Raw genomic sequence first — 20,937 nt, 5'->3', positions numbered from 1 at the left:
CAGTCCAGTGACTGTCAACTTATGGTAGCCTACAGTAGTACATCACAATTATAAGAAAAATGATTACATTTTGTTAAAAAGATTAATTTCTCTCATGAGCAAAGAAAGATTAAAAGAGCCAACATATACAATGTTTATGCCAAAAAAGAAATCTAACTAGCAGAACGTGGTAAAAAATTACATATTTTAATATGCTCAACAAAACTACAAAATATCTTTAAGCACATATTGACTGAAGTACTCCACTAATGTTTTAGTTTAGTTTTTACAATATTTATTTTATTATTTTTTTTAGAACTGGATGTGATGGTGTGTAATGGTGCCCAACAATGAAAATGCAATTTCAGTACTCTACATTTATTGAAAACTAATTTCAAATTATTACAGAGCATTCTGCTTTGCAAACAGGACTTTATTTTTGAGGTTCCATGGTGTATAAAAGATATATCATCATATTTTAACAGTAAACCAATTTCAATTCCTGATCACAGTGGCTATTTATCTCCATCTAGTGGAGAACAAACGGTATCAGCAGTAAAACAGTGTAAGGTGTCATGAGGGTTGAAGGAGTGATTATTGGTTTAACTTTTGAAATCCAAGTTGTACAGTGCATAACACAATTACAATACCAGGTCTTTTATGACAAAATTACATTACATTTTGTTGTCATTTTTGTTTTTACATTTTACTGCTCAGGGATAATTACTCCCACTTTATTTGCCAGTTAGGTTTTAATAATGATTGGTATGTGTGCTTGAACAACGTCTACTGTATCTATAGCTTAAAGTAATTGTTCCCACTTTTGAAAATAATGTAATAAAACAGTATCACAAGTAGATATCAATTAGATATCATGCCTCCCTTTGTGGTAGTGTGCACATGTCATTAGATTATCATCAGTTCATCAGTGTGGTGTGTGTGAGTATGCATGGAACATCTGCTACACTGGCTCAGTGAAGTCCTCCCCGTGGTACAGGCCATAGTGAAGCTGCTCTTGCTGGGCTGCAGCCCATGACATCTGTAGGCTGCTGAAGTGAGCTGACCAGACCCCTTTGGGGTCCACGACCACCACTCCGCCCAGACCGTGCACCCTCTCCTTCATGTAGGCCAGGGCCTCGTCACTTGCCTCCTCTGGGCTTTTTCCTAGAAAGCAGTGGTCCTGTTCTTACCCCAACCGTTGTGATATAAATACATGTCAACCACCCACCCTTATCAGCACAAGCTAATCTTGTGGTGCATATGGAGACTTCTCTCTGTCTTTCACTGTCACTTACGCACACGCACACACAGTCATTGTATATCCCCTCCTCTTATAGACCTCTTGCTTGACACTGCCTAGTTAAACCAGCAGTAGGACCGCCCTTCAGTGTGGCTTCAGATGGCTCGTTAATCCTTGGCTCTACGGATCTGTAGATTCCAGTGTAAGTGCCTATTTGTAGTGTGTCAAAGGCAGGAGGACACTGTGAGCAGCTCTCCCTCCAAAGTCTAATGCTGTGCATTCAGGTTTTCATACAGTTTTATGGTATTTATACATTTTCAGGTATTCATACAATGTCTTTCTAAGAATCAGTGCTTAGTCATACAAGTAATAAGGTAAACCTACTGTATGAAAGAATAGCATCACAATTACCACTTACAACAAACTATAAAAGCTAAATACTATTAGTATATACCTTTTGGCTTTTGTGGTATGAGCTTTGTAACAGGCAGTCATCTTAAGGTTTGCCAGCATACCACCTTTAGTGTAGTCATTCCCAAATGAGTTTGATTTGTTTTGGCAACTGATTTTACTGACAACAACAGCAGCAGTGTTTTCAAACTGAGCCTGTTGATCTGGTCATTGATCATACAGTACCTTGCTCCATGTGGAAGAGAATGAGTCTGGACAGAGTGACCTTCATGATGGTTTCTCCATGGCCAGTGGATGACACAGCTCCAATATGGTTATCTGCATAGCCTCCACAGCCTAACTCACAGAAGGAGAGTGAATGGTTAGATAAACCTTCCCAATGGAGACAAGGGAAATCACCAAATAGCTATTTTTGTTTTGTTTGTTAAAGTGGCATATTTGAGAGAGAATTACAACTGTTTGAAAATCAGCTGAACTGTGAGCACTGAGAGTAAGTGTGAATGAGTGATGGAAGTATGATACATTGGTGCACTGTCTGACAATCTAAATCTAAGCCGCTAAGTATTAACTCAGTGGGCTATGTAATGGCTAGAGACATTCTTGCCTGTCTTCCTTTCCACTCATTTACACACATTGCATAACTTTGCTTTCTCAAACCATCCCTCTGGAGTCTCCAAACCATAGGAAGGTAGGCGTCTTAAACTCACCAACACAAGGCGTGTCTCCCACACGTCCCTCCATTTTGTTAGTCATGCCTCCTGTGGAGGTAGCACAGGCCACATTCCCTTCCAGATCCACAGCTACAGCCCCTACGGTGCCCATCTTGCCCCTGCAAAGCACATACTCACGTAAAACGCATACTCAGTGCTACACTCACGTCCGACTGAGTGAGGTGTCTTTGAATCATTTTCACTGAAGCCACTGATAATTTCATTCCAAACACCTTCTTGGCTGTTAATGCCCCCAGTTTACAGGCCTAGCTCTCTGTGCTGACCAATCGCACTTCTCCACTGCACATCTTTTTGTTACCTTCAGAACACTCTACATTAGTGAATCAGCAACAAAATATACTTGAGATGGAGTATTCTTCTACTGCCCATCCAAGTATACAACATTGTAATAGAGCCAATCCACTTACACACCAGTGGTCTACAGACCATGTGTACTACGTTTGCAGTAAAACGAGCTCTCACGTCTGGCACTCCATAGGGTTGGTGTCTGGGTCCAAGTTCTTCTTCCAGCGCATCCTGGCATAGTCAGTGATCATTGACTCTTCAGGCACTTCAGGGACACCCATGGTCCTGGCAAACTGGGAGGCCCCCTCAGCGGTCAAACATAAGTGACTAGTCTGCATAGCAAAAGTAAAATGTAACTATGTTAACATGTGTTAATGCAACAACTATTAAATGTTAGCAGTGCCTTTTCATTCAGTACAATGACCACGTTGGCCACTTCCACCTAAATTTCACACGTTTTCATATTTCGGTGCAATGTAAACACACACAATAATATTTCTAGGCACACTGTGATTGTTCAGCTTGTTGTTGGCTACGTGCTTTTGCTTCAAAAACAGATTTGTGATGAAGCTCAGACCAGCCTGTTTGAAAAATACCCATTTTGTTCAGCATTTTATAGTGCTGATGTATCCCTGACTGGACTTGATAAGGAAATAAAAAAAAAAAAAATCACCTTTGTGATTAGGCATGATGAGGCATGTCCTGATTCTGTCTCAATATTCCGCTGCATTATGCAGTCAGCTCCTCAATTAGTCATACCCTTGATAAAGATTATAAGAGCAAAAAATGACCTGTATATAAAATAAAGTGCACAGCTAATGAGATACATGTTACACTCCTTAGTAGTCTACTTGGTGTAACCACCTCTTTCAAGGAAAACTGCACTAAAGATTTTCCTTAAATGCTTAAGGAGGCTGGAAAACAGGAGTTGTTCTAAACCTTCTTTCATACAAAACCTTTCCTGAATATCCAAACACAAAATGTTTCTCATGCCAATATCATGAGATGCCAAATAGTTCAGTTTTGGTCTTCTCATGCTGATGGTTTTAATGACAATTCTACCATCATATCCCCCCTAACCGCTGATTCCTAATCAGCCTGAAATGCCATGCCCAGTATATGTAGCAGGGTAAAAGCAGTTATGCAGTGAAATTCCTGAGTTTGGCACCACCCATCTTGCATCGCCATATGCAGATCTGTCGAATTAGAGAAGTCTGGAGTACTGCTCCCTTTACCGAGATTAATAAATACACACATACACAAAATTACAGTTATACATGGACATTTCTTCACTGATTTTTATAACTGAAGCTTTTCACTATACGAAAATGGTATAAGGTTCTTTTAAGAATGTACGTTTGTGTGATGTACTGTCTAGCTGTGTCTACGAAGTAGATAATGACTGTTTAGTTGTATTAGCGCAGCAAGTATCCACTGTACGAGTGGATATTTTCCCACGGATTGTGAAGAGCTGTGAAACTCAAGTGTACTTCTGGGTTTCTCACTCTAGCAGCATGTGTTTAACTCATGGCAGAACAGATTATGATCTGATCTGCTGCGAATGCTGTATGCTGATGAGATTACAAATTAAGATAAACTTTGTGGTGGCTGTACTCCTTAAGATTATGCACTGCAGTGAACGCAGAAAATAAACCACACATCAACCACAATCAAGTGCAACATATGAACTCTGTCCTAATTCTGTATGTTCTAAGCCTGCCATGCGCTCATGAATTCTGACCTGTCATTTTGCCACACTGCATATTTCTGTTTAAACATTAACCTTGTAAACTGTAAAGAAAACTGCATTTATGAATACGATTCTAGTATCCAACACCATCCAGAGGAGAATGGATTCCCCTTCGGAGTCTTGGTTTCCGTCAAGGTCCTTGTCAGTTTTGCCTAGTCACCGTTGCCTTCGACTTTGGGGGTCTGGACTTGGACTCGCAAGTGAACAAAAAACTTTATAAATAAAACTGACTTGACAAACTTTCAATTCAAAATCAATTCCAAATCCTCAGTTCCCCAACTGTTATGGTATTTTCGGGGCATTTTTTTGGCCTTTAAATCAAACTCCTTCTCCTGAGTGCATGTAAGGGAAGATGTGCTTGGATTTGTTTTGTTGTATGTTAATACCTTTTGCATCTTGTGTACTGCATGAAGAGAAGGACGTTGTATATTGTATATTTATGGACAACTGCACGATTTGTCAGTTATAATTGAAAATTTAGTTTAGGACTTGTAGGGAATTTTTTTTTTCCCCCCATTGCCTAAATTCTAATCCTGTCCTAATCCTATCTATTTGATTAAGAGTTTAAATATTAGGAAGGGGAATTCACATAAGATTTCAACAAGGGTACCTTCTCCATGACCAGGCGTGCCAGCCGGATTGGGTTTGCTACTCTCCTAACAGCAGACACAGCCCCGCTGGCCAGAGTACGTCCATCCATCACCAGAGCGTCCATCTCCACTTCCCCCTTCACGTTCAGCACTGACCCTCGACCTGAGCAGCTCACATCCAAACACTAAATTAGTCTAGCACTGATTAATACATCTGTATCTCGGACTTTTTTTTTTACATCTTGGGTAAAACTATTCTCTTTTGTAAGGTGGGCTTGGACCCAAGTCAGCTAGGTAATGACACCAATAGCCTACTGGGTGAGCAACCACGCTCTAACAATGGGGGGCCCGTGTGCAGAACCAAGTAAAACAAAAGGAAAAAACTAAACACCACGCCGAGCGTGGAAAAAGGGAGAACAAAGGATGCCACGGGAAGAAATGGCAACCCTGATGCACTGGGGAAAACCAAACTAAAACTTCCCAAACAAAACCAGAAAACGGGGAGGAACTTGAATGGCTAAGGGAAGTTTTGGGGAAAGAGACAAACACAAGAGGGGAAAACTGGAGAAGAGAGGGGACATGTAAAAACACAAACACCCTCACAGACCAGAAAAGAGGCATAGCACAAGGGCTCACAGACCTCAATACCCAGAGTTACTGGCTAGGAGCTCGGCTCAAAACTTTAGCAAAGACCCAGCACTGAATGACTGGGTCACTGGGATTATATAAGGTCTAGCCCAGCTGTTGGGTGTTAAGCCTGATTAATGGCGTGCCTGACTCGAGGCCTCCCTCTGGTGGCCAGAGAGGGCCTTGGCCTGGCACCAATCCTTACATTTTTAATCTGCATGTGTAATTATTCTACCTGCATTATATACTGGGTTGTTCTCCAACATGGCGACAGCCTCTACCACAGCATCCATGGCACTGCCCCCTGACCGGAGAATGCTATAAGCCGCCCTTGCGGCCTCCTTTACCCCGACGTAGGAGATCTCAGCTCGGTCCTTGGGGATATGACCCGCACCACCATGGACTACCACAACAGGTAACATTGGAATCAATGTTATTGAATACCTGGGCAAAGGTCACAGGTGAAAATATGTTATACACAGTAATAGAGCAATAGAGTTTTTTTGCAGATTCTACTCGAGCTCAAATCAGACTTAACGGTACAGTCTGTTAACATTTTTCAAGAGTTTAAAGCTGAGTCCTCATTACAGTAATGCACTATAGAGCCGGCTATGTAGTATACCATGTCATTACTGTAAAGCTGTTTCACAGTAAATCACTTTGTGTATTATATTTGGGATGGGGATATTGATCTGAGATGACTTTGCTGCAGAATGCTGGAAGTTCTAATGTCCCTCTTTTGACTGATGCTCTTATACTCTTCAGTAAGGCACTTAACTCTAGCCTCCAGCAAGCAACATGACACAATTGCAAATGGTAAACCTGTCTCAGATGAGCTACCTTTTAATGCCTTAATTTTAGCTTTGGGAGGTCCCATGGGTCCTATCAGAGACAGAAAAAGCAGCAGACACAGCTACGTCCAATGGGATATCCCAGTGAAGCTTTGAAGCATCTTAAGCCTCGACACTGGGCCAGACCACGTCTGCCAAACAGCTATGACATTGTCTTGAGCTAGTGTGATTATTTACAATAAAGAGCTACCGTGATCTTTCGGTACACTCTGCAGTGCTTAGCAGAGCTGTACTATTAACTAAACTAAATGAAAATATCTACTGATGTGGTCCAGTTTAAAGGTTTCTGGAAAACCTAAAGGGATAAAAAGGAAACTTTAGGGACCTATATGCTACATGTATGCTTAAAATATTTAGCAAAAAACCCAAAACAAAGCAACAAAAACAAACAAAAAAAGTATGACATGAAAATTCTTCAGTGAACAACTCCAAACTGCTGTGCCAAATCAAGATTAGCAGTAGTTAGGCAGAATACAAAATGAGGTCTAGTAGCTATAGTATTGTATTTCACGGTACGGCTACATGCCTATTGACTCGCTAACGGAAGCTCATGTTTGTCTGTCCTGAGCAGCAAAAAGTAATTTTTCTGCACCAGGCATGGTTACATGCAAGCAAGAAAGCAAAACAACAAAAACAATGTTTAATTGTTCCACCAGCAAAATCGGTGCTGTTCCGGCTAGATTAGTAATTACCATAACAGTGGGAAGTTCATAACATTACAAACCAAAAGGCTAAGATGCTATTTATTATCCTAGCTATGTCTAATAAAGCCACTAGTTAATGAAAATAATAATTATCACTTATAATCCATCAGTACGATTTATGTAATTAATACATTATTAATGGGAGAACAATGACCTCACTTCACAGAGACAATATGTTTATTGGTATCTTCACTGCTAATTATTTTTCTCAGGGGAAAATGATCATGTTCTTAGTCAAGGTAAAGGAAAACCTTCAAGCAGACAATTAGCCAGAATGGACTACTGCAGGCATGCACAGACATTTGGAGAGGCTGTTGCTCCAACCTAAAAAAAGGTGGCCAGTGGTGACAGATCTCATGGGAGAAACAAACCCAGAATAGGTCAGTGGAAAGGAAACAAGCCCAAAACAAGCCACTTGTCTTTTTATATATATATATATATATATATATATATATATATATATATATATATATATATATATAAATAAAAAGCCCAAAAAAAATCTTACATTTCATAAGCAAATATTTAAAAATACTGCAACTTGAAAGAACTTGATCAAAATCAACTGGCTAGCAAAAAATAACTAAAAATGAATTAATAAATAATAGAATTAATAAAAATTAAAGTGATAAAGATGCATACAACAATCTGGACAAGTTAAATCAGTGAAGAGAAAACAAAGACATTGTTGGCCTTTTAAACAAAGAAACTCCATCAATCGTGCAATTCTGATTTGTTTCACTCACCTGTATGATCTGGTTCAGAGATAGTGGGGTTGTGGACGGATCCTGTAACAAGACAAACTAGGCACAAATAAGCAAATAACAACAGTAAGCACAATAATAACAAAACTAGAGAGAATACCCACTCCCCACATCTTTCCCCCAAAATAAAAACCCTGCAATCTACCACTAGCAATATTTGTAAGTGACATGAAAAAACATGCCCAAAGTCACTTATAATAAATTGACTTAGCAACAGTTTATGGGGCATTGCACCACTATTCTACACCCCGTCTCTTAGCTCTTTTCTCACTGGCATGGTGCTGGTACTGATGCCAAAATCTTGAACAGTTCCATACGTATATAAAGAAGAAAAAAAGGTTATTTTTTTCCACTGGCAGAATTAGTGCTGTTCTGGTCCCACTGTCTTACTGGACTGGACCCAATGGAGCTGTGATGCAAGCAGCCAAAGAGCAGAGCCCTGGCATCACCACGTAAAGTTGTTTACTGATTTTTCCACCATTTACAACTAAAAGCACAAAACTGCAGCAAAAATAGCAACAATTATTAATCAATTGTACTGAAAAAAACAACAAAAAAAAACAGAAAAAATATTATTTTAGACAATTATTTTTTTGCTTCTTCCAACTTCCATTTCTGGATTAGAGAACTCCCACATCCAGATACAAACCAGTGGAAAGCGGCCTATTCCTAAAACATTTGCAAATTCACAGGAACAGCACTGCCAGGTTGTTGGTGGAAAGGGGGTTTCAGGTTTAAGAGAGCCTTGCACACATCTTTGTATTTTTGTGTTTACATGCACTTAATAGTCCGATAACTGCAGAAAATCAGATTTTGTCAATAGTCCAATCAATGTGTTTACATGCGGTTGGGTATCCAGGTAATGGGAAATCTCTGGGTTTTCACGAGTCAGACAATTTCTAATTTGCAACATATGATTGGATTATTAAGTGCATGTAAATGAAGTTAATTTGACATGATGGCAAATTATTCATCCAGATTTGTGACTCTATTTGGTGCTGATTTTTCAAGACAATGTGCGCCTTCAAAGACTCTACTTTGTCTTTACAAATTCGCATGTCTCATAAAGGTCAAAATTTCACATTTAGTTTTATACCTGCCTCTCTAGCAAACTGACTGAAGAAGCAAAGGAATCTAACACTTTTAAAAAGTGTCCTGTTATCTGCAAATTGGCTTACAATTATGTATATCTACAATATTATATTACAATATTACAATATTATATTACAATATTATAACCCCTAAAGCCATTGTTCTTAATCTGACAGACGATGATGAACAACAGAGTGCTTTTACAACCTTGACGAAGACCCCTTTTCACTCCATATCTTTATTGTGCTGAAAGTTCTTTATAGGTTTTGAAATGTTGAGACCCACCTCACTAATGCCATCTTCTGGCCATATAAAAACACAACGGAACCACATTCGCTCGAATAATGTTAATAATAAAAGTATGTTAAATTGTGTCAGCTGATGTCACGTGAAGACAATACGATATAAATATTTTGAGCAACAGATCCGGATATTTAGTTGACAGTGTAGTTCATGTATAGCAGTTTGAATCATACCATAAAATGTTTGTTTTGAAACACCAGTGCTTTAAATGCTCCAGAAGGCTTCTAGACTAGATTATTCTGGGTCACATCCCTGCTCCAGTTCGTCAGCTGAGGGCCACATACTCTCAAGATCAGGGAGGCATGTAAGCCAAAAGTGGCCAAAAACGCACATTTAAATAAGCCTTTAAATAACCAGGCCACTTCTGGCTCAGATAGAGTTTGCCATCCTGTGTCATATCTCTGTCCAAAGTGGGTCACATTTCTTTGGGACATATGGGCTATGACTTTTTAAATATGTGCTTCAAACTTTCATTCAGTTTGCCAGTGTCCAATGCAAAATCATTCTGGCTAAGGTCTGGTCATTCTGACCCCAATAAGGGCTACTTGCCACAGGCTTTGATGGCACATATTTGAGTGTTCCATCACTTACCAATCGGCCAGCTAAGTGGTGTGGCATTAATAGCAGGCCATAAATTAAACTGTGAAATTCAATACCATACTTTGCTATTTTAATACTACTGAGCGAGAAATATGTTTACACAGCAAAAACACCATTAATCTAGTGTAGTTAAATTAACCCAGACAAAGTATTGTTTACAGAGAAGGCTAAGGTGTGTCTGAAACAGCGTACTGTGGTCAGTTTATCTGAGTATATTCTCACTAATCAATAAAATATATGTGATTTAGGACTGGCATGAAGTATGTGGTTAAATTCTACAGGTTACTACTGAAAAGCAATATGATACACACAACTGTCATATAACACCTAATCAGATGGGTAACTAGCCGGCTTTATACAGCGTGATTATGTGATTTAGGAATGGCATTAGGAAGTATGTGATTCAATTCTACAAATTACTAATGAAAAGTGATATGACACATACATGACAGCTTTACACTGTGATTACAGCGGAGACAGGACATCTCCTTGGTAAATCCCACACTTGAGGGTGAGCATTGTGCTATTGGCCTGATGTGGGCCTCTAGGATCATCCTCCACAGCCCCCTGAGTTCTTGATGAAGGCTCATTGAGTTCTGTTGATGTTATTTAGCCTCAAGCATTCCAGGATCCATGTGTGGGGCACTGAGTCACAGGCTTTCTTGTAATCAGTACAGGCAGTGCATAGGTTGGTCTGCTTGGTCTTATAGTCTCAAGTGACTTATCCACCAGTAGCTGGTGCTTGGTTCCTCTGGTGTTCTTGCCAATGCCATCCTGTTCCCTGCTTATGTATTGGGCATGTGCCTACTTATCTTAGCCACAATGATGCCTGACGGGATCTTTCATGTTGTGCAGAGGCAGGATATCGGCTAGTGGTTGGATAGAACTGCCCCTTTATGGTCAGTTTAATTTATGGCCTGCTATTAATGATTCAGGATCAGGATTGTCCAGCCTTCAGTTAACCATTCAGGGTGGACTCCATCCATTAGCAGCTGGTACACTTGTGCTGCTAGGTGCTCATGGAGTGTGTTTAGCTTCTTCAGCCAGTATGTGTGGACCATGTCAGGGCCTGGAGCTGTCCAGTTCTTCATAGTTGGGACCCTTTCTTGCACATCTGCTAGAGTAATGGTTACTAGATCCCTTTAGATAGGTTGTTGTTTCTGGGACCCTAAGCAAAGTGATATCTGGGGTCCCTAATCATTTTTTCTTTTTAAAATTTTTGAAATGCAAAATAGAACAGTAAGAACTGGACAGCCTGCTTTCTTATCCTTAATTTTCTATTTTTTGGGCCACTGGGATAAATGACTGCATTCAAGAGTACTGATTAGCTAGCTAGTGTCTTACAGTATTTGGTGTCGAACAATTAAATAAAGAATGCCTTGATTTTTACATTTTTTCCAGCCAAATGCTTGTGGCCTGATCTCTGGGGCCCTATGCATTTGCATGGTGTATGTAGTGGTAAAAACCAAAACTGACTGTTGTGTGATGTCTCCAAGGCCTCATAGATGGATAAATTGTTGTACTTCTCAGGTACCTTCATCATACCTTTCTGCAGTTCTGATAAATCATCACCAAGATTGGTGATGTAGAAGCAACAAGAAAAGCATCCATAGCCAAATATCTACAAAGAGTGAGGCAAGTCCTGAGAAGTAAGATGAATGGGAAGAACAAGATCCGGGCTATCAATACCTACACTCTACCAGTCATCGGATACCCCGCTGCCATAATAAGATGGCCAAAGGAGGAGACAGAAGCCAATGACATCAGGACAAGGAAAGTCCTCACAATGCATGGAGGGAAGGAACACTAAAGATGGAAAAATCCTACCAATGGCTGGAAAAGACTAGACTGAACGACAGTGCAGAGGCACTAATCATGGCAGCACAAGAACAAGTTCTGAATACAAGATCAATACAGGCTGGTCTCTACCACACCAGGAAAGACCCCAGATACAAGCTTGCAAAGATGCCCCTGAGACAACCCAGCACATAACAGCAGGATGCAAGATGTTAGCAGGCAGAGCTTACATGGAACGCCAGACCAAGTGGCTTGCAGTATATAGAAACATCTGTGCTGGGTACAAGCTGGAAGTTCCAATGCCAATGTTGGATACATCCCCGGAGGTGGTGGAGAATGACCGAGCTAAGGTCCTAAGGGGCAGACTGACAAAATGGTAATGGATAATCAACTAGACAGCAGCGATCAACAAACAGCAGAAGATGGTAATAGTGAGAGATGTAGTAATCCCAAATGTTAGCAACAACAGGAAAAAAGGCACATGAAAAGTCTGAGAAATACCAAGGGCAGATCCCAGGAACAACATCTGAGATCTTCATCCAGAGGAATGCAGTCCTGGGAACAGCTAAGATACTATGCAGGACCTTCAAGTTAACAGGCTTCTGGTAGAGAACCCGAGCTTGACAGAAAAAGACCGCCCAGGAAAGGGTGAGTGGGGAATGAATTAACTGACCCAAATTCCATTGCCATATAACAAGCTTATGTCATATATCAGACAGCCTTCAGGCACAATGTAAAATCAGCCCAGCTCCTCCACACCCTGGATTTGGTTATCTCAAAAGATCTCATCATATCAGCCTCTGTTATTGATGTGGCTTTGTTGGATCATTACTATGTGTTCTTTGATATGTCAGCTTCAGAAGAATTCAAGACCCAATACATCAGTTTTAAGAAGAGGTTTCAGTAATGATACACTTTTCTGTTGATGCTCTGCTGGACAGCCTCAACTCAAAAACTGTTAGTTCTATGAATGAGATTGCTCCAGTTAGAGCTAAAATTACTTCATTTATGCCAACAGAAAGTACCATGAAGAAATGCTACAGCAGTTCGAACTCAAAAGAGAGAATACAGGAAGGCTGAACTCAATGGAATAAAACTTTTTCACAAAGAAATCTTCAAAGGCAGGCTGTGTCATGCCACCTACCATCTTAGCTACCACGGACTCCATTTCCCATCATGCCGTCTCTTGTCAGGTGGAGGACTCTGAACCTGCATGCACCTATCAGCATCATCTACCTAGATCGGTATCCCCAGCTTTATAATTGTGTACGCATGTTTTTTTAATTTTGTTTTGTGCATTTATGTTCCTCTCACATTTGTAGTCTTTGTAAAGTTATTGCCCTGATTCGCTTCAGCATTTGAGTCATGTTTTTGGGTTTTTTTGGTTTTTTTTCCAGCTGTCAGCTTTTTCGTATCTTGGACTTTGCCTTTGGTTTTCTGGATATGGCCTCTGATACTTCTGCCTGTGCTCATGCTTTTATGTTTTGGACCACAGCCTGTTTTATGACAACGTATCTGGATTGCCCTTATTCAAGTAAAGCCTTATCAGAATTGATTTGTAAACATCTGCCTTATTCTGACACTTTACAGGCTGCATGATTACAATACAATAATATGCAAAGCAAGACAATCCTTTTATGGTACTATCAGAAAATCACTGCAGGTTATTAGTGCAGCATAGTACAGTTCTAAGCATTTTAGTGCATTATCAAAATCTTACAAAATCACCAGCATTTCATAATAGATGCAAAGTGCCAGTTTGTAAACACATTGCCTTGTCTTTAAAATGTTGCAAAGTCAGAAGTCACCAGCAACCACACATGGTGGGTGGTTTCGACAACCACAATGCTTCACATTAGACTTGCGAACACCAAGCCTGGTTGAACTAAGTCACTGATTCAATGTAAAACAGTTACTGGGATTTTATACTATATTGCATTTATTAAAAGATTTGCACAACTTGCAAGTTGCTTGTACCCCTTAATTGCCGATCGTACCTAATCTTATATTTATAATTTGTAAAATCACGACAAAAATGAACAAAACCAAAACAGGCTATGTAATGTAGGTTTCAGTAAACAACGAATGCCCCGTTAACTGAGCTATGCAGATGTGCAACGATCTACGTTCTTTAATAATCAACACTGACATTCCTTACCACACAAACATTAGGCTATATTTTTGAGTTATTTTACTTAGCTTAGCTAGCAATGCTATCTTCAGATTTACGGACGTCAGGGTTCACTTGTCCACTCCGTTAATACCACTAAGCGCACTCGGATCGCATGTCATGGCCATAACATCTACAAATATGTATAAATGTAATTCATATAAAATAAGTTGGATAGCTTTACAAAACATATTTCTTACCAACGATGTGTCCTGCTGTGGTATTGCGCTTCCAAAAACTGCAACAAAGCCACGTGAGAGACGGTCACGAGCAAGATTTCAAATTAAAGGTTGTCATATTGTTGTCAGTTCAATTAACCTGTTTATTTACTGTTGTGCTATATTTACATCATATAACAACGTAATAATTTGAAAATGAAATAATTTAACGATTAACATTTTGTGCCTACACACTACTGAATAAGAATGCAGAAAAAGCGAAATATCCCTTGCAAATTTTACTTAAAAAAACTGTTTTTTTTTTTTTTTCATATTTAGCCCAGTTAACACCTCCAGTTAGGCATCTATATCCGAATTACCATTAAGCACAGGCGTGTTTTAATATCAGAACCAGATGTGTTACATTAGGAAAGGCATTTAACTCGGTATGAAGTGCAGCTTCGCTGGACAATATTCATATACTGCTTTACCAAAAAGCGACTATGAATATGGCGCTGAAATAGCCTTTTTCGTTGAATTCAGCTGGTTGAATAATGACAGTAGTTACAGTGTATACATCTTTTAAATGTGTACATCTATTAAATAAAATAAACCCTCAGAAAGATTTAGTAATTTTCAGTGTAATTTAACTTGTTCATCAAAATAGAGACATGTGCAGTACACTATACTCATTTATACAACCTGTCCTGTAAGTGCAAAATTCATCCTTGCCAACCAAACGCGACTTAAGTTCGATGGCTGCATCGACTTATAGCACGCTGCCGCTCACGTGCACGAGACCCGAGGCTTGAAGTAAAAAGGTAGCGGAGGATGGCGGATGAGAGAGCGAGAGAGAGAGAGCGACAGAGAGCGAGAGAGAGAGAGAGAGAGAGAGAGAGAGAGAGAGAGAGAGAGAGAGAGAGAGAGAGAGAGAGAGGCGTCACTAGCACGCTATGATTGGGGGGTAGGGGGGTTGAGGGGTGGCGGTGATGTCGGAGAGCTCTCGCGCGCGCGTATGCTCAGCCCCATTCTCAAATGAGTGCGCGCGCGTCCGTTCGGAGGATGCGCGCGCTGGAGGGGCTGCGGTCCCCATTGACTATTCCATCTCCCTGACAGCGGCAGCGTCAGCAGCGGCGGCGGCTCCGAAAGCGCTGAGAGCTGCGCGGATTACGCCTTGCCCGTAGTACACGAAAAGCCCGTCTCTCGGTGGAGAAGTGAGGCAAGACTTTTACATCGTATAGCATCCTCCGGAACAAGCATGGGCTGCCAGTAACTGCAACTGGAGGGGAGAGGGGAGAGGGGAGAGGCGGGCGGGCGGGCAGGGGGGTGGGGGGGGGGGGGCAGATTGAGAGGAGAAAACACCGTGTAGGAAGAGAAGCACAACAGTGGGAGCCCGCGACCATGAAAGGTTCGCAACGCTTGCGAGACGCTCCGATTAGCCAGTGGACTATGTCGTGAGTGACGGGTTTCATAGCTGGGATTTAATATCAGAAATACGAGCCGCCAAGGAGGGGTAAAATATGTCCGCCTCGGTGGGGCCCCGCGGCGGCCCTCGCCCACCCGCAGCGCCGCCCTCAATGCCCGAACTGCCGGACCTCAGTCACCTTACAGAAGAGGAAAGGAAAATTATCATGGCTGTGATGGTTCGGCAAAGAGAGGAAGAGGCAAAGGAGCAGGCCATGTTAAAGTAAGACATGATCATTTGTTCACCGGCGTTTGGGGATCTCAGCAGCTTTCGTGGTTTAGTGCCCAGAATGAAGTCGGATTCACTTCGCGTGTTGATCGGTTTGTTATCCTGATGAGAGGCACATGTCTGCTTACACCTGCGCTGTACCGTAGCCCGAGCGTGAATATATATACACGCCTGAACATGTTTCTTGTCCGTTTCTGAAGGCTTCCAGTGTTATCCGTTATGGAACCCCGTGTGTTCAGAGTCCCATGCTGTCGTTCCCAGTGCCTTTAAAACGGGTGACCCGTCTTCTCCACCGATGCATGTGAAATGGCACGGAAACCCCAGTGCCGTCATCTCCAGTCCCACAATCAAAGGCTCCATTGGAAGTAGACAGTAGTTTTTGCTCTCGTGTCATCAGATTTATGAGTCTCCACATTTATGTCAAATTCTGATTATAGTTAGGCAGCTCGAAACGATTACCACCAACAGAGGGGACAGTATAGCGCCTTTGTGACTTCGGTTACAGGTGTAACTCAACACAGCGGGGAGGGGTGTGTCAGAGAACTGATTCCATGCAACATCATACTTTGTTGTTAGAATTCGGTGTCTCAATACAAACACCACTAACTTGATATTACCGCACCTCAGCAAGATCACTCACAGTTTCGGATACAGTATAACAGATAAGACTACGTAACACTTTGTTTTAGGTTGTTTAGCGACGCTAAATTCACATTTATACAAATACATGTGTCCAAATAATTTCAGATGCTGATAGATACGGCACGGCTATGTGTGACAATCAACACTTAAATAATCAAACACAAGTGTTTTAAAATCTATTCCTAGGCTGTTTGGGGGCACGAATAAGCAGGCGAGAGAAGATTGTTTAAACTGTTAGTTTATTGCCAAGGCCTTAATTCATCTAATAAGCTATAACATTCTAATAGAAACAGTGTGAAACAATCGCGTCTCCTTGTTTTGTCACGACAAAATTCCTGTGCCTCGTCATCATGACGGTCGTATTGTTTTTAACCCGTTCGGTGAACGTGTCCCTCTGATATAGCGGTGTAGGAAGTATTTATACTGGCATACGAAATAGGAGAAACAGTGCTAGATTTAAAAAAACAAATATTTTGAGCTAGATAAAGTTTTTAAAATAATTTTAAAATAGTGAGTATATCAAAACGTATGACTTAGCGTATAGGAAAGAAATATTGTAGCTGAGTTACATTTTATTGTTCAAGTCAGGTGTTACTGTGTCTCATCTTCTGATGAGTGAATGCAGAGCAATTTTAAAGTAAACTCTGCTTTCCGCAGCTGGAAAATGAAACATTTATGCCCATATTCCATAAAACACCAAAACTTGCTGCATCTAGGACATACGATCATACGTCAGTTCACTTTCTGTTACCCATACTATAGCTGCACATAATGTAATGTAATGCAATAACACGATGAAATCATAATGTTCGCTTTTGTTCACATTGGGGCTAGATTGCTATGCAATATCTCACGGAGTTACGTAAAACCCTCGAACGTCTTATTATCATCGCCATATAAGGGCATTTAGTCAGACGTGACGTTAGTATGCATTTACAGGCCTAATTACATTTGAACAAATAAACTGCTAAATTCTTTGTCCTCTGTTGAATTGCTACTCGTCCGCGGGACACTTGAAGAGCATCGTAATTATGCAGTAACTTAAACATATATTGTGGGACTGTTAGCCATTACTGTAAAACAATGAAAAATCAGGCTAGCGTGATCTGACTGTGCTTATTCATGTTGTATATAGTTTAGCATTTCCAATGAGCTATTATATATCTCTAAGTTATAACCGTAGCCTTATATAAGGAAAGTTATAAGGAAAATGTATGTAACTTTTATGATTACAAACGATTGAAATGTTTGACTAAAAAATATATTTCACAGCTTCACATTTACAGTTTTGGTATTATTCACAAACTGCAAAGAACATAGGCATACTGCAGTTTTCTAAAAAATCTATGGTTAGTTAAATGACTTTACAGCAAACATCTACTATATTACCCGTTACAACATTTTAGCCACGTTCATGAGTACCACCTAAACTTTACTATTACTGGGTATTCTATTACTGAGTACAGAGTAGTAATCTTATTGAGAAGTGGATGAGTGCATGGAAAGTATTTTTTTTTTTATTATTATTTATTCCAAAAAATGCGGAGTAAAATGGAGGGCTCTTCCATTATATATGGTTGGACAATGGTGTTATTTTCATGTGTTTACACTTGACACTTGTGTTATTTAGTAGGATGTAACACTGGTCTAAATAACACAAAGAATGCTCAGGGCTAACTTCTGAACATTATTAGAAATACTTGGAACTGTTTTTATTGTTATTGCCTGTTAAATGTGTTGTTTTCCAGAGAGGAGAAGCCAATACAAGCAAAAACAGTGAATCTTGTTGGGAACAAGAAACCCCCACAGCAGAATGACATCAGGTAAGCACAATTCTCATTCACCCTTATCTAGTGGTGTTAAATAAAGCTTCCAGTCTGGAGGTGTTTGATGGATTTGGAAAAAGCAGGTCATGTTCCTTAGTCCCATGACTGGGGATGGCTGGGGACCTGTTAGCAACGTTCTCTGTCACTCTGTTTTTCTTATTTATTCCTGATATACTCAAAGTGCTTGTTGCTGTGCTAAACTGTACTGTTTTTAATTCAAGTATTTCCAGTTCATTTTCACTGTAAGAACCACCCAGTTTAAGAGTTAATGGTTTATCTCTGGCGGTTGTCTTGCCAAGTGCAGGAGATATGGCTTTGTTTTTTGTAGTTTACTGTAGTATGGTTTGTGTCTGGAATATGTACATAAATATGTTTTATATATGTTGAGTTTGAAGGTACTGAATTATACATGAAGGAACAAAAGCTCTGATGGTGGTGCCCCCAAGCTGCTATGAGGCTTTTTTTGTGGTGCTTTGAGCAGAACGGTCGGTGTAATTTGACAATGTTTGTGAGCTTTATGTCGGCTAGGATTCTTCTAATGTCTTGGTTTGATATTCTTTATTACTCAGAATGACTCAGTTTATGTGCTTATCCACCTTCTCCCTTTATTTTAATGGTTGAGGTCTCCTGCGTGATCTAAGTTTGGTGAGAGGCACTGTGCTGTATATCACAGCCTTGTCACTTTCACATTATTTTGTCCAGCAAATACAAAAAACAAATACAGGCTCCTATGGCAGTGCTTTGGAAGGCCAAGAGAGTAATATTTATGCCACATTAAAATATTTATGTGTGCCAGCATTGCCCTGGTTCTCTGCTCACAGAGGAGCAAGAGAGCAGCAGCACAGAGCAGATAAAAAAGATGTAACATCTTCTTAGACCCGTTTCTCTCTGTGTGTCTCTGTGTTTTGCTATCTCTCTCCCTGTATGTGTGTTGTGGGAAGGCCAAGAGATTGATGGAATTTAGGATTAGACCTTCAAGTGGGCTGGAGCACATTTGCCTTCACACTGTGTCCCTGAATGTGGTTAGTCGTGATGACATTCATGTGTTAAAACCAACCTCTTCATTCAGTGTGCATTAATTTGAGTAATCACATAAACGCGTGATCACCAAGCTTACAACAGTATTATCAAAGAAGTGCTGTCAATACAGATGTAGACGATTGGTATCTGTGGCTCCTGACCCATCACAGAGCACCTGTCTGTTTTCCGGCTTCAATCTTATGAGTCTTACTGAATTTGGATTTTGACAGTCATGGGGTTTTTGTTGTAGGTGTAGCAACTCCACCATTTGGTATTTAAAACCACGGTGAGTCAGATCCTTTCTGTTGAAGATCATGCCAAACACTCACACTTGTTATAATCTCTGTCTCAGACCCCCACGCCTCTTCCAGCATGTGTCGCTGGCCCAAAGAGCAGCACTGATATAAATCCTTAAAAAAAGAAGGAATACATGAATAGAGAGATAGAGAAAGGAGCAAGCACATCATGCAGTAGGGACCTTTAATAGCTCCACAGTCCATACATTAGCACCCACTGTAGGATGAGCCTCCTGAAGCCATTTGCACCCGCCCACTTGCAGGGTCTAGTGCACTGAGTGTGAGCGCACAGGTTGGCATTGTGCTGAAGTAAGTCTCGTAATACTCCAGCTGCACATCCTCTCTCTCTCAGTCTTGTGCTCTGTCTGTCTCTCTCTCTCTCTCTCTCTCTCTCTCTCTCTCTCTCTCTCTCTCTCTCTCTCTCTCTCTGGCTCACTGATGGCCGGGCTGCATTACCAGGCACATCAGGTTTCAGTATAGGCCAGGAGTGGCCTTCGGTCTGCTGGCACTCATTGCCACATCTGAAAGCCTCTGACTAGGGTGGACAAAAAGTCATCTTACGCCGCGTGATGCAGGTCAGCCCCAACACCAACATCAGTGCCGGACTTCAGTTTAGAAAATGAAATAAAGGGCCTTCGAAGTGGCTTTTGTAAAACAGCTGACATGCGATGCAGAGATGTTTTCTATGTCTTTCTATGTTGCCTGTGTTTGTTAAAAGATGTGACGGCAAATAGGAGAAACTGTGGACAATATTGTGTAATAAATAAAACGACATAGAGACTGGGAACTGAACAGATGCAATTTTTCTATTTTTAATGCAGTGTTTTATAGTGAATAGGAATTATTTGCTGGCGAGACATTTTTGTAGTGACATCACACGAACGCAGAGAGGCTGAGTAATTCAAAATATACTGGGCAACAACTACACTACTAATACTGCCAGTACAAGTTGCAGATGTTTTATGCTTTTAGCCTTTCATCAGTAGATAAGCTGACAAGTCTACAAGGCTCTTTTAACTAAACCAGTGTAATTCTGTAGCTGATTGCTCAGATGCGTTGGGGCACTGCTGAACATGCTAGCGTTAGCATGCTAGCACAACATAGCCTTACCTCTCTTTCTTTGAATACTTATTGCACACCACTTACTGATAATAAGTGTCTTAAACAGCCACAGCTAAAATGTGTTTACAGAGTGTATGAATGCATAAACCTGCCAACTCCTATTTACAGTTGTATGCTGCTTTGTGTGTGTGTGTGTGTGTGTGTGTGTGTGTGTGTGTGTGTGTGTGTGTGTGTGTGTGTGTAAGTGTGCACGCGCGCGCGTGTGTCTGTGTGTGTGTGAATGTTTGTGTGTAAATCCTGCTTTTTTTCACAGCAAGAAGGGTGGGAGTCCATCTGTTCTTTCAGT

At 40.7% G+C, this 20,937-nt stretch overlaps 2 protein-coding genes across 20 annotated transcripts in view; one reads left to right on the top strand and one right to left on the bottom strand.

The window, feature by feature from the left end:
• Positions 1-170: 170 nt before the first annotated feature.
• On the bottom strand, positions 171-14,199 carry asrgl1 (asparaginase and isoaspartyl peptidase 1). 4 transcript variants are annotated; one of them, XM_081724892.1, is made up of 8 exons: positions 14,095-14,198; positions 7,915-7,971; positions 5,849-6,016; positions 5,007-5,171; positions 2,824-2,978; positions 2,338-2,459; positions 1,856-1,966; positions 171-1,143 (listed from the first exon to the last, which is right to left on the bottom strand). In XM_081724892.1, the coding sequence occupies exons 3-8, from the start codon at positions 5,852-5,854 to the stop codon at positions 941-943; spliced, it is 762 nt and encodes a 253-aa protein (XP_081581018.1). In that variant the 5' UTR covers positions 5,855-6,016; positions 7,915-7,971; positions 14,095-14,198; the 3' UTR covers positions 171-940. The 4 variants fall into 4 exon arrangements, with proteins under 4 accessions (XP_081581018.1, XP_026878770.2, XP_081581017.1 ...); XM_027022969.3 differs by having other exon boundaries at positions 5,007-5,149; positions 5,849-6,057; positions 14,095-14,197; XM_081724891.1 differs by having other exon boundaries at positions 5,007-5,149; positions 14,095-14,197.
• Positions 14,200-15,000: 801 nt separating this feature from the next.
• Positions 15,001-20,937, top strand: part of rims1a (regulating synaptic membrane exocytosis 1a) — a 56,665-nt gene continuing 50,728 nt past the window's right edge. For 4 of the 16 annotated variants that reach the window (XM_081724872.1, XM_081724876.1, XM_081724877.1 and 1 more), the window contains exons 1-2: positions 15,014-15,739; positions 18,136-18,210. In XM_081724872.1, coding sequence (XP_081580998.1) covers positions 15,573-15,739; positions 18,136-18,210 — 242 coding nt within the window. In that variant the 5' untranslated portion in view covers positions 15,014-15,572. Of the gene's footprint in view, positions 15,740-18,135; positions 18,211-20,937 lie in introns of those variants that run through there. The other 12 variants (XM_081724873.1, XM_081724875.1, XM_081724871.1 and 9 more) reach the window with 7 other exon arrangements.

The sequence above is a fragment of the Electrophorus electricus genome, chromosome 12 (genome assembly GCF_041902795.1).
Source record: "Electrophorus electricus isolate QZ-2024a chromosome 12, ASM4190279v1, whole genome shotgun sequence".
NCBI lineage: Eukaryota > Metazoa > Chordata > Actinopteri > Gymnotiformes > Gymnotidae > Electrophorus > Electrophorus electricus.
This window is presented reverse-complemented; position numbering and strand designations above follow the sequence as displayed.